The sequence below is a fragment of the Mus caroli genome, unplaced genomic scaffold (genome assembly GCF_978045245.1).
Source record: "Mus caroli unplaced genomic scaffold, Mus_caroli_1 scaffold_7, whole genome shotgun sequence".
Lineage (NCBI taxonomy): Eukaryota > Metazoa > Chordata > Mammalia > Rodentia > Muridae > Mus > Mus caroli.
Window position 1 is genome coordinate 136,385,804 of NW_028227262.1, and position 12,823 is coordinate 136,398,626.

The 12,823-nt window shown below is 38.4% G+C and overlaps 1 protein-coding gene across 1 annotated transcript in view; it reads left to right on the forward strand.

The window, feature by feature from the left end:
* Vwde (von Willebrand factor D and EGF domains) overlaps nucleotides 1–12,823 on the forward strand; it is a 74,379-nt gene that overhangs the window by 10,831 nt on the left and 50,725 nt on the right. Inside the window, exons 4-6 of the mRNA XM_085840880.1 lie at nucleotides 5,982–6,047; nucleotides 8,427–8,683; nucleotides 9,392–9,481. Coding sequence (XP_085697006.1) covers nucleotides 5,982–6,047; nucleotides 8,427–8,683; nucleotides 9,392–9,481 — 413 coding nt within the window. The remainder of the gene's footprint in view (nucleotides 1–5,981; nucleotides 6,048–8,426; nucleotides 8,684–9,391; nucleotides 9,482–12,823) is intronic.

Consider the following 12,823-nt stretch of genomic DNA (forward strand, 5'->3'; position numbering starts at 1 on the left):
TATTATTATTATTATTATTATTATTATTATTATATTTTCTTTATATACATATCAAATGCTATCCCGAAAGTTCCTTATACCCTCCCCCTGATCTGCTCCCCTACCCTCCCACTCCCACTTCTTGGCCCTGGCGTTCCCCTGTACTGGGGCATATAAAGTTTGCAATACCAAGGGGCCTCTCTTCCCAGTGATGGCCAATTTTGTTACATATGCAGCTAGAGACACGAGCTCTGGGGGTACTGATTAGTTCATATTGTTGTTCCACCTATAGGGTTGCAGACCTCTTCAGCTCCTTGGGTGCTTTCTCTAGATTCTCCATTGGGGGCACTGTGTTCCATCTTATAGATGACTTGAGCATTCACTTCTGTATTTGCCAGGTACTGGCATAGCCTCAATCAAGACAGCTATATCAGGGTCCCTTCAGCAAAAGCTTGCTGGTATATGCAAAAGTGTCTGGGTTTGTTAAAGGATTACTTTCTTGCTTTTTCTAGGATGTAGTTTCAGTCCTTGTGTTGGTGTTTTCCTTTTATTATCCTTTGAAGGGATGGATTTGTGGAAAGATATTGTGTGAATTTGGTTTTATCTTGGAATACTTTGGTTTCTCCGTCTATGGTAATTGAGAGTTTTTCTGGGTATAGTAGCCTGGGCTGGCATTTGTGTTCTCTTAGGGTCTGCATAACATCTGTCCAAGATCTTCTGGCTTTCGTAGCCTCTGGTCTCTGGTGAGAATTCTGGAGTAATTCTAATAGGCCTACCTTTATATGTTACTTGACCTTTTTCCCTTACTGCTTTTAATATTCTATCTTTATTTAGTGCATTTGTTGTTCTGATTATTATGTGTCAAGAGGAATTTCTTTTCTGGTCCAGTCTATTTGGAGTTCTGTAGGCTTCTTGTATGTTCATGGCCATCTTTTTCTTTAGGTTTGGGAAGTTTTCTTCTATAATTTTGTTGAAGATATTTGCTGGCCCTTTAAGTTGAAAATCTTCAGCCGGGCATGTTGGCACATGCCTTTGATCCTAGCACTCAGGAGGCAGAGGCAGGAAGATTTCTGAGTTTGAGGCCAGCCTGGTTTACAAAAGTGAGTTCCAGGACAGCCATGGCTATACAGAGAAACTCTGTCTTGAAAAACCAACCAACCAACCAAACAAACAAAAAACAAAACAAAAAAAACAAAAAACAAACAAACAAACAAAAAACCAAAAAACCAAAAAAACCCCAAACAAACAAACAAACAAACAAACAAACAAACAAAAAACCCCTTCATTCTCATCTACTCCTATTATCAGGAGGTTTGGTCTTCTCATTGTGTCCTGGATTTCCTGGATGTTTTGAGTTAGGATTTTTTTTTTTGCATTCTGCATTTTCTTTGATTGTTGTGCCCATGTTCTCTAAGGAATCTTCTGCACCTGAGATTCTCTCTTCCACCTCTTGCATTCTGTTGCTGATGGTTCCAGATTTCTTTCCTAGGGTTTCTATCTCCAGCTCTGTCTCACTTTGGGTTTTCTTTATTGTTTCTACTTCCTTTTTTAGGTCTTGTATGGTTTTGTTCAATTCCATCACCTGTTTGGTTTTCTTTTCCTATAATTCTTTATGGACTTCTACCTCTTTAGCACTGTTCTCCTGTATTTCTTTGAGTGAGTTATTAAAGTCCTTGATTTCCTCTACCAGCTTCAAGAGATATGCTTTTAAATCCCAGTCTTGCTTTTCGGGTGTGTTGGGGTATCCAGGACTGGCTGAGGTGGGAGTGCTGGGTTCTGATGATGGTGAGTGATCTTGGTTTCTGTTAGTAAGATTCTTACTTTTGCCTTTTGCCATCTGGTAATCTCTGGAGTTAGTTGTTATAGTTGTCTCTAGTTGGAGCTTGTTCCTCCTGTGATTCTGTTAGCCTCTATCAGCAGACCTGGGAGTCTAGCTCTTTCCTGAGTTTCAGTGGTCAGAGTACTCTCTGCAGGCAAGCTCTCCTCTTGCAGGGAAGGTGCACAGATATCTGGCGTTCAGACCTGCCTCCTGGCTGAAGATGAAGGCTTGAAATTGGGCCTGTCCCAGATGTGTTGCCTCTGCAGTCTGCACGCTCACCTGCACAGACTGGTCTCTGAGGGACAGGGGACACAAGATGGCTCTCTCACCTGCTCTGGTGGACAGAACCCTCCCAGGCAGACACCCCTCCTCTGGCAGGGAAGGTGCCTTGATGTCTGGAGTCCAAAACTGGGTCTGTCCCAGAAGCTGTGTCACTTCTGCCTGTCCCAGAAGCTGTGTCACTTCTGCCTGTCCCAGAAGCTGTGTCACTTCTGTAGTCTGCACTCTCACTTGAGCAGACTGGTCTCCGAGGGACCCGGGACCCAAGAGGGCTCCCTCACCTGCTCTGGCAGAGCCCTCCCGGGTGGACACCTCTCCTCTGGCGGGGAAGGTGCCCAGATGTCTGGTGCTTGAAACTTGTCTAATGTAGTCTTGATGTAGGAAGATCAGCTTCCTATTTTTGACAAATACATCCTGGCCTTATAATATGCCAGCAGTTTTAGAAAATGACTCTCAGGTGTATATGGGGATGTTTTGTGTTATATTGTGAGTGTGAGTGAATCTAAAATTACTTTAAGCTGAAATATTTATATAAAAAAAAACAAAAACAAATTGTTTTTAAATGAATGCCTTATTAATAAAAGAGAGTCAGGCATTACAAGAGGCATAGACTAGCCCAAGGAGAGTGTCTTTAAAAATTAGTTCTGGAAATCTCTGAACAGTTGGAGAATCTGAATTGATATCTGGATGAGGAGAATTAGGCAGACATGAAAAAATATGATGGGGACAGAGTAAGGAGAAGTACTGGAAGATGAGTTCAGAGAACCAGTGGTAACAGCTGTGGGATCTTCAGTTCATTTAAGAACTTAGGTCGAGTCAGAACCATTGTATAACATCTTAGGATGTTTTCAAGTAGACTGATAATGCAATCGGAGGACTGTATGCTAAAGGCATTATTCCTAGAGAAAGAAAGCTTCCTGTACACTATTGCATTTGTTCCATAGTGAAGCATGAGTGGGCTTACAGGGAAGGGGTAGAAATTTCTTATACTAATAGCAAAGCAAAAGGGGCATTGAGCTTAGCTGCAATTCTCAGACAAAATATGCATACATTATTTTATCTGTTTATATTGTTGGAGAAATATTCTAATCAATAAAGCCTGCCTTTGGTATAGGTTAGAGGATAAAATAAGTTTAAAGTCTTCCCTTATTCCACAGAGCATTCGTGCATTTACTAATCGCCATTAATCATATTAATGGAAAGGTTAAAAGTTACTTTATGAGAGTGTGCTGCAGGCAAGCAAGGATGCAGTTCACAATCTGAAAGTCTCTTCAGATCAGACAGCATTGACACTGAGAGCTGGAGGGTGCACAGGCCATAGTCAGAGCAAGTGGGTCAGGATCAGCTCATAGCAACAGCAGGCAGCATATCCTTAGCGGATGTGCTTAGTGTGGAAGCAGTGCAGAAATATTGGGTGCCCATGAACAAGGGAAAGCATAGGGGTCTTCTAGGGTATGGCAGTAGTGCCATCTTCAGGGAGCTCTTTACTGTTTTATGAGTTTAGGTTGAAAGGGATGCTACATCTACTGGCAAAACACTTTGAAAAAATTCACATGACATATAAAAAATATAGTGAGTTCAAGGGGATACAAGATAGCAATTCTAACTATGTAACACCAATTAAAAGGTTGAGAGTGGTAAGAATACAATTGGAAAAAGTAGAGGGCAAAAAACTATTAAGACAGGAAAAACAAGCTTTTTTTCCCCGTATGATAAAATACCAGTTCAGTAACAGGATATAGCCATTCAATGGACTGAACCAGAACCAGATGCACACTGTGTGATACAAAACTGGTAGATCCTATATTCAAGGAGAAACGGACAAGCCTTCAATTACACTGTACATCACCAACCACTATGTGTAATAAAATGAAGTCAGCAAAGAGGACTAGAGCAACTCTATCAACCAATTTAGTCTAAATGACTTTCAAGGCAACTCCACACAAGGGAAACATAATAAATATTCTTCTTAAGTGGATCTACAATATTTACCAAAATAAACATCATTCTCAGCCCAAATCAAGAAAACCAGATATTTTAAAAATGAAGCTTATTAAAATTAATGTCAATTGAACATTTATTTTATAAAATAAAAATTTACAAATTAGGTACCTCAACTTACAAATTTAGAGACTATTAGAAATATAAATGAGAATCAGAACAATAGGGTGAAGAAATGAATAGAATAGAAGTCAATAACTTAGTTCACATAAACAACAGACAATTTAATCAATCAAAATATAGTTCTTTGAGTAGTTGAATGAAAGCTAAAAATCTCTATCCATAACTATGGTTTAGAAAAGACCACATTGGGACCAGCTATGTAGAGCAGGTGGTAGACTGAGTGCTTAGCATACTGACAGAGTCATTCTCTAGGAACACACAAATAGAAAGGGGCTTGGGGAGGAAGAGAGAGTGGGAGAGAGAAAGAATATTAGGGTTGCAACTGAAACAGGGCACGTATGAGCTCACAGAGAGTGAAGCAGAAAATACGGGGTATACATGGGTTTACACTAGATCCTCTGTATATATACTATAGTGTTCAGCTGGGTGTTTTTATGAGACTCCTAATTGGGAGTATGAGTGGCTCTTTGACCCTGGCTCCTGCTCTAGGGACTCTTTTTCTCCTGTTGGATTGCTGTGTTCAACTTTTTACCATATTTTATTTTGTAATGAGTGGTAGTTAGCTCTTAAAAGGCTGTTCCTTTCTAATTAGAGACAGAAAGTGAGTGGATCTGTAGGAGAGACAATGTGGGGTGGAACTGAGAGAAGCAGAGAAAGGGGAAACTATAGTCAGGATATATTGGATGAGAAAAATCCATCTTCAATAAAAGAAAAAAAGGGAAGTAAAAAAAGACCCCAGGGGAAAAAGATTTCACAGATAATATGAGAAGAAGAAAGGTATAATTAGGAACAATTCTTTTATTAATTTGACATCCTAGGTGAACTAAGTTCATATTTTAAGTTACTTAAAATATGCAACCAGCCACAATCACTTAAAAACAATGGTTCCATTTGTATTCAAGAATGTTTGTTTCTAGTTCCATACTATTTCAAAAGGATCAACCAGGAACCAGACCATTTTGAGTGAGAATGTTCCAAACATATTAAGTGGAAACAATAACAAATTTATGTAAAATCTTGTGGATAAATGGAATGAAATCTCTAGTCCTGAGAGTCTAGAGCTAAGCCTCTGTGAAGCCAGTGTTACTCAAAACAACCAAAGACAGACACACAAGAGAAAGATATTATTCCAAAAAGTTTTAAAAGCTTTAAGGTGAAAATTTAGTACTTGGGAAGCTGAGATGAGATGAAGTTTATTAATTTGAAGTCAGTTTGGGTTACATAACAAGTTCCCAGGCAGCCTGGGCTAATAAGTGAAACCCCATATTTAGAATGAAAATATTATGACCCAGTCACAAAAATCTTCTAGGCCAAGAGACTAAAATTACTATCTGCATAAAATCCCTATAAAATGAACAATTATGGCTATAACTTTTATTCAGAAGAAAAGTGGCAGCATTATGGTAAGAATGTCTTTAGTATCATACAAAAATGCCAAACTGTCCTTCAAAGTGACAGTATCATTTGGCACTCCTACAGCCCAAACATTTGAAATTATCAGTGTGTTCTGATGTTTAATAGTGATGACCCCAAGAAGGTATAAAATCTACTACTACTTCAGAATATAATCCTGGACCATCAATCATGTTTGATTGTATCCTTAAAGGGGGAAATTTCAATATATATATATATATATATATATATATATATATATATCCCACAGAGAACTAAGTCCTAAGCTCTTGTTAAAGTGTACTTTTCCAAGACCTGTTCTTAGATGCACGTGAATTTACACATTTATGGTCATTTAAATTAAAATACAAACTTTAACCTTTTACAGTTATTTCTGATGTGAAGTTACACACATGTGGTCCTGGAGAAACAGAAAATGAAGGTGGCTGTGTTGGTGTGTATGACATTGTTTTTATACGATGTAGTTATATGATAGTGACTTTTGTGAATATTTTTGTTCTGTGGCATTAAATGTTGAATTATGCAAGCATTACCAGTCTGATAGAAATCAGCAATAATGATAATTGTTGTAATATGTGTGTAGAACATATCCCTGAGGTTAGTAGAAGCACAGTTAAAAACAAACAAACAAACAAACAACCTGTAAATATTGGTAGACTCATTCACAAGAAATTGATGATTGAACTTAATTTTCATAGAACTTTACATTTATTTGTACCTATTGTTTTACTTTCAAAGATCTTCCTTCTAGAACTGTCCAAGCAAGTGTGAAGCACAATAGTTAATACAATGTTTTTTAATAAGATGGAAAAATGTTTTAAAACTCTAAATAAACCAGACACATTGGTATGTATCTTTGATCATAGTTGGAAGATTATAGTAAGTTTTTGTCTTCATAGGATGACTGTCCCTCAATACAAACAAACATTAGTCATTTCATTGTGTATAAACAAATACAATTCCCAAAAATTAGGAGGTAGATTTTTTCATCCAGTTACTATGATTACTAGCTCTGAGTTACTTCCCTGCACTCTTCCAGTTGAAAATTGATTTTGCAGACAACTTTCCCAGTATATCTGGTATCAAACCATTATGCTATCTCAAATTCTCAGCTTCATTAGAGCCTGTGAGGATAAATAATCTTTATTGTTTCTTTAATATTTTTAGATTATAATATAAATAATAAAACAATATCCCTTAAACATTGTAACAATAAGCAAACAATATGATTATTGACCTACTATGTGTTCTAGAAACTGATTTTCTAAATTAAGGGTCTGTATAAAAGCAAAAATCTATTATCTTTATGGAATAAATAACACATTTCAACTGGTATTTGGGGTGTACCATGTAGGACAGAGCTTGTCTGTCCTCTGTCAAGCCCTGGGTTCAAAATGAGCCCCTCAGAAAGCAATAGGCAAATTTAATTACGTCCTTATTTGCTTATTTCAGCAAATTATGATTATTTAAAATATTTGTGTAATTATTTAGAATTTAAGATATATAAAACTACACAAATTGAAGAACCTGAGCAAAAACAAAACAAAACAAAAAAACCTCACTTTGACTGTGGTCACTTGGTTTAAGAATTACTAGGCTATTTGAGCTATTTGTAGCTCGGCATAGGTTAATCTCAGCATGCAGGAGACTGATGCAGAAAGATCAAGAGTTTGAGGCCAGCATGAGCTATGTAACAAGATCCTTCAACCAGAGACTCCAATATGTTTGTTGTTATTATGTTAATTGCAAAACAATCCATTTGAAATACTCCTTGGCATATGGTGTCCAACAAAATGATCCTTTAAATAAAATGAAAGTAAGTTTCTTTAAAAAGGTCTTAAGACAAAGTTTCTCAGAATTTTCCAGTTAACTTCGTGACTGTCACAAAATAAAAATATACGTAATAAAAAGATGTACATTTCAGAATATACTGGAGCATCTTGTTAAATTTTATCAGTCAAATATTTTTTCTATTTATAAAACAAAACAATCTGTATACATACCTGAATTTAACTTTACAAATGCCTGGAATTAAAAAAACAAACAAGCAAAATGTAAACTCTTCATAAATGTTCTAGAAGAAACTTCAGGCATAGCTGTGGCCTCCAAAAAAATGAAAAGAATAAGACATTTGCCAAATACTGATTTCAATTCGCTGACAGCATTACCAGGAGACAGGAAGAGCTCTGTCAACACAAAGTTCTAATGATTAGGGTTAAAAGCAAATTCCAAAATACGCATTTGAGGTGATGCTATGGTAATTCGTTAATCTTTACAACAAGAAATTACAAAGGTTGGTGACTAAATTTCGTCTGTTCTATATTTTAGAATGGATGATTGCCTGAGGAATGTGAATCTCTATTCTTTTCACAATCCAGGCTAGCAAAGGTTCCGCGTGACTAATGTAAGCGTGAGCTGTTACTCTGATGCCAGGCAGTATTCAGCATGGTTTAAAGTGGAGTGTTTCCCTTTGTTGCATGCTAGAAAATAATCATTTTTCCCCCAAATTGCTTCCCTGTCTTCTTAAAGTAAGTGTAGGATTGATAGTCTGTGGGTCCCTTTTTTCTAAGACTCTTTTTTCTTCCCTCCCTCCCTCCCTCTCTCCCTCCCTCCCTCCCTCCCTCCCTCCCTCCCTCTCTCCCTCCCTTCCTCCCTCCCGCTCTCTTCTCTTTCTCTCTTTCTCTCTCTCTCTCTCTCTCTCTCTCTCTCTCTCTCTCTCTCTCTCTCTCTCTCTCTCTCTCTCTCTCTCTCTCTCTCTCTCTGTTTCTTGCTTCAAGATGCCTGATTTACCAACTGTGTTGTCTCCTCACAGGCCAGCTCTCCATGGCAAAGCCTCCTGTTCCTCCTGCTCCTCCAGGCAGGCCCAAGATCTCAGTGGAGCTCCTGGGCTCCCTGGTGTTTTGTAGGTGTACTTTTGATGTTTCCCCCACAAACACCTCAGTAGGATTTCTGATAGCCTGGTTCAGGCTTTCTTCCCAAGAAATCAAAGAAGAGCTGAGACAGGAGAGCACTCTTCAGGCATTCTCACTTTTAGAGCTTGATGGCATAAATCTCAGACTTGGAGATACGGTATGTACAAACAAAATTGATTTTCAAAAATGGATTTCAAACCAAGCATTGAAAGCTCTTTTGTACTCAACATATAAAGCTGTGAAGTCTTGGCTTTTCATTTTCTTCTGCTTGGCAATTGTGCTAATTCTAGTAACATCTATATCTACATCCGTATCTGTATCCATATCCGTATCTATACCTATACCTATCTATATACACAATATATATATACATATATATATATATACACATATGTATATATGTATATATATGTATATATATACATAAATAAAATAAAAATGTACTATCCTTTATATTGAGGATGAAATAGCTAATAATTTATGATAGAATTGTTCTTGAATTTTAAGCAAGTATAAAAACTATTTAATTCTTTTTAAATTTAATTTTATTTATTTTATCCTATATGTGAGTGTTTTGCCTGTAAGTGCATGTACCATGTGTGCACTAGATGTCCATGAAGTTCAGAAAGGATATTAGATCCCCCAAATCTGGAATGATGGGTAGCTCTAAACAACCATGTGGTTGCTAAAAATAGAACCTGAATCCTCTGCAAGAGCAGCAAGTACTCTTAACTGCTGGCCATCTCTTTACCCCTTGGCCCTTAATTTTATAATTTACTAACAACTACATTAAAGATTAAAAGATAATTTGCATGTTTCTTTATAACATCATTACCAAGTGACTATTTCTTAACTGTATTCATAGATATTCTGCAGTGCTGCCATCTTTTACTTGGAGAAACCAGATGTGCAAAGTATAACTGTGGAAAGCCAGGATTTTTTTGCTGGAATTAAGGTATGTAGCATTGAGAATGAACTAGAAAGGTTATTTTCTTACTTTTTTAAAATTTATTTTTATTAATTAGGTATTTTATTCATTTACATTTCAAATACTATCCCAAAAGTCTCCCAGACCATGCCCCTCCAACTCCCCTACCCACCCACTCCCACTTCTTGTCCCTGGCATTTCCCCAAACTGAGGCACATAATGTTTGCAAGGCCAAGGGGCCTCTCTTCCCAATGATGGCCAACTAGGCCATCTTCTGATTCATATGCAGCTAGAGACATGAGCTCCGGGGTACTGGTTAGTTCATAGGATTGCAGACGCCTTTAGCTCCTTAGGTACTTTCTCTAGCTCCTCCATTGGGAGCCCTATGTTCCATCAAATAGCTGACTGTGAGCATCCACTTCTCTGTTTGCCAGGCCGCAGCATAGCCTCACAAGAGACAGCTATATCAGGGTCCTTTCAGCAAAATCTTGCTGGTATATACAATGGTGTCAGCTTTTGGAGGCTGATTATGGGATGGATCCCTGTGTATGGCAGTCTCTAGATGGTCCATCCTTTCGTCTCAGCTCCAAACTTTGTCTCTGTAACTCCTTCAATGGGTGTTTTGTTCCCAATTCTAAGAAGGGGCAGAGTGTCCACACTTTGGTCTTCATTCTTCTTGAGTTTCATGTGTCTTGTATCTTGGGTATTCTAAGTTTCTGGGCTAATATCCGCTTATCAGTGAGTATATATCATGTGAATTCTTTTGGCATTGGGTTACCTCACTCAGGATGATGCCCTCCAGGTCCATCCATTTGCCTAGGAATTTCATAAATTCATTGTTTTTAATAGCTGAGTAGTACTCCATTGTGTAAATGTACCACATTTTCTGTACCCATTCCTCTGTTGAGGGGCATCTGGGTTCTTTCCAGCTTCTGGCTATTATAAATAAGGCTGCTATGAACATAGTGGAGCATGTGTCCTTCTTACTGGTTTGAACATCTTCTGGACATATGCCCAGGAGAGGTACTAAGGGATCCTTGGGTAGTACTATGTCCAATTTTCTGAGGAATTCCCAGACTGATTTCCAGAGTGGCTGTACAAGCTTGAAATCCAACCAACAATGGAGGAGTGTTCCTCTTTCCCAACGTCCTCACCATCATCTGCTGTCACCTGAAATTTTGATCTTAGCCATTCTGACTGGTGTGAGGTGGAATCTGAGGGTTGTTCTGATTTGTGTTTCACTGATGGTTAAGTATGCTGAACATCTTTTTTTTTTTCTTTTTTTTTTATATTTTTATTAGGTATTTTCCTGATTTACATTTCCAATGCTATCCCAAAAGTCCCCCATAGACTCCCCCACACTCCCCTACCCACCCACTCCCAGTTTTTGGCCCTGGCATTCCCCTGTACTGGAGCATATAAAGTCTGCAAGTCCAATGGGCCTCTTTTTCCAGTGATGGCTGACTAGGCCATCTTTTGATACATATGCAGCTAGAGTCAAGAGCTCTGGGTTACTGGTTAGTTCATTAGGTTGTTCCACCTATAGGGTTGCAGATCCCTTTAGCAACTTGGGTACTTTCTCTAGCTCCTCCATTGGGGGCCCTGTGATCCATCCAATAGCTGACTGTGAGCATCCACTTATCTGTTTGCTAGGCCCCAGCATTGTCTCACAAGAGACAGATCTATCTGGGTCCTTTCAGCAAAATCTTGCTAGTGTATGCAATGGTGTCAGCGTTTGGAAGCTGATTATGGGATGGATCCCTGGATATGGCAGTCTCTAGATGGTCCATCCTTTCATCTCAGCTCCAAACTTTGTCTCTGTAACTCCTTCCATGGGTGTTTAATTCCCAAATCTAAGAAGGGGCACAGTATCTACACTTTGTTCTTCTTTCTTCCTGAGTTTCATGCGTTTAGCAAATTGTATCTTATATCTTGGGTATCCTAAGTTTTTGGGCCAATATCCACTTATCAGTGAGTACATATTGTGTGAGTTCCTTTGTGATTGTGTTACCTCACTCAGGATGATGCCCTCCAGGTCCATCCATTTGCCTAGGAATTTCATAAATTCATTCCTTTTAATAGCTGAGTAGTATTCCATTGTGTAAATGTACCACATTTTCTGTATCCATTCCTCTGTTGAGGGGCATCTGGGTTCTTTCCAGCTTCTGGCTATTATAAATAAGGCTGCTATGAACATAGTGGAGCATGCCTTTCTTACCAGTTGGGACATCTTCTGGATATATGCCCAGGAGAGGTATTGCTGGATCCTCTGGTAGTATTATGTCCAATTTTCTGAGAAACCGCCAAACTGATTTCCAGAGTGGTTGTACAAGCTTGCAATCCCACCAACAATGGAGGAGTGTTCCTCTTTCTCCACATCCTCGCCAGCATCTGCTGTCACCTGAATTTTTGATCTTAGCCATTCTGACTGGTGTGAGGTGGAATCTCAGGGTTGTTTTGAGTTGCATTTCTCTGATGATTAAGGATGTTGAACATTTTTTCAGGTGCTTCTCTGCCATTCAGTATTCCTTGGGTGAGAATTCTTTGTTCAGTTCTGAGCCCCATTTTTTAATGGGGCTATTTGATTTTCTGGAGTCCACCTTCTTGAGTTCTTTATATATATTGGATATTAGTCCCCTATCTGATTTAGGATAGGTAAAGATCCTTTCCCAATCTGTTGGTGGTCTTTTTGTCTTATTGACAGTGTCTTTTGCCTTGCAGAAGCTTTGCAACTTTATGAGGTCCCATTTATCGATTCTGGATCTTACAGCACAAGCCATTGCAGTTCTATTCAGGAATTTTTCCCCTGTACCTATATCTTTGAGGCTTTTCCCTACTTTCTCCTCTATAAATTTCAGTGTCTCTGGTTTTATGTGGAGTTCCTTAATCCACTTAGATTTGACCTTAGTACAAGGAGATAGGAATGGATCAATTCGCATTTTTCTACATGATAACCGCCAGTTGTGCCAGCACCATTTGATGAAAATGCTGTCTTTTTTCCACTGGATGGTTTTTGCTCCCATGACAAAGATCAAGTGACCATAGGTGTGTGGGTTCATTTCTGGGTCTTCAATTCTATTCCATTGGTCTACTTGTCTGTCGTTATACCAGTACCATGCAGTTTTTATTACAATTGCTCTGTAGTAGAGCTTTAGGTCAGGCATGGTGATTCCTCCAGAGGTTCTTTTATCCTTGAGAAGAGTTTTTGCTATCTTAGGTTTTTTGTTGTTCCAGATGAATTTGCAGATTGCCCTTTCTAATTCCTTGAAGAATTGAGTTGGAATTTTGATGGGAATTACATTGAATCTGTAGATTGCTTTTGGCAAGATAGCCATTTTTACTATATTGATCCTGCCAATCCATGAGCAT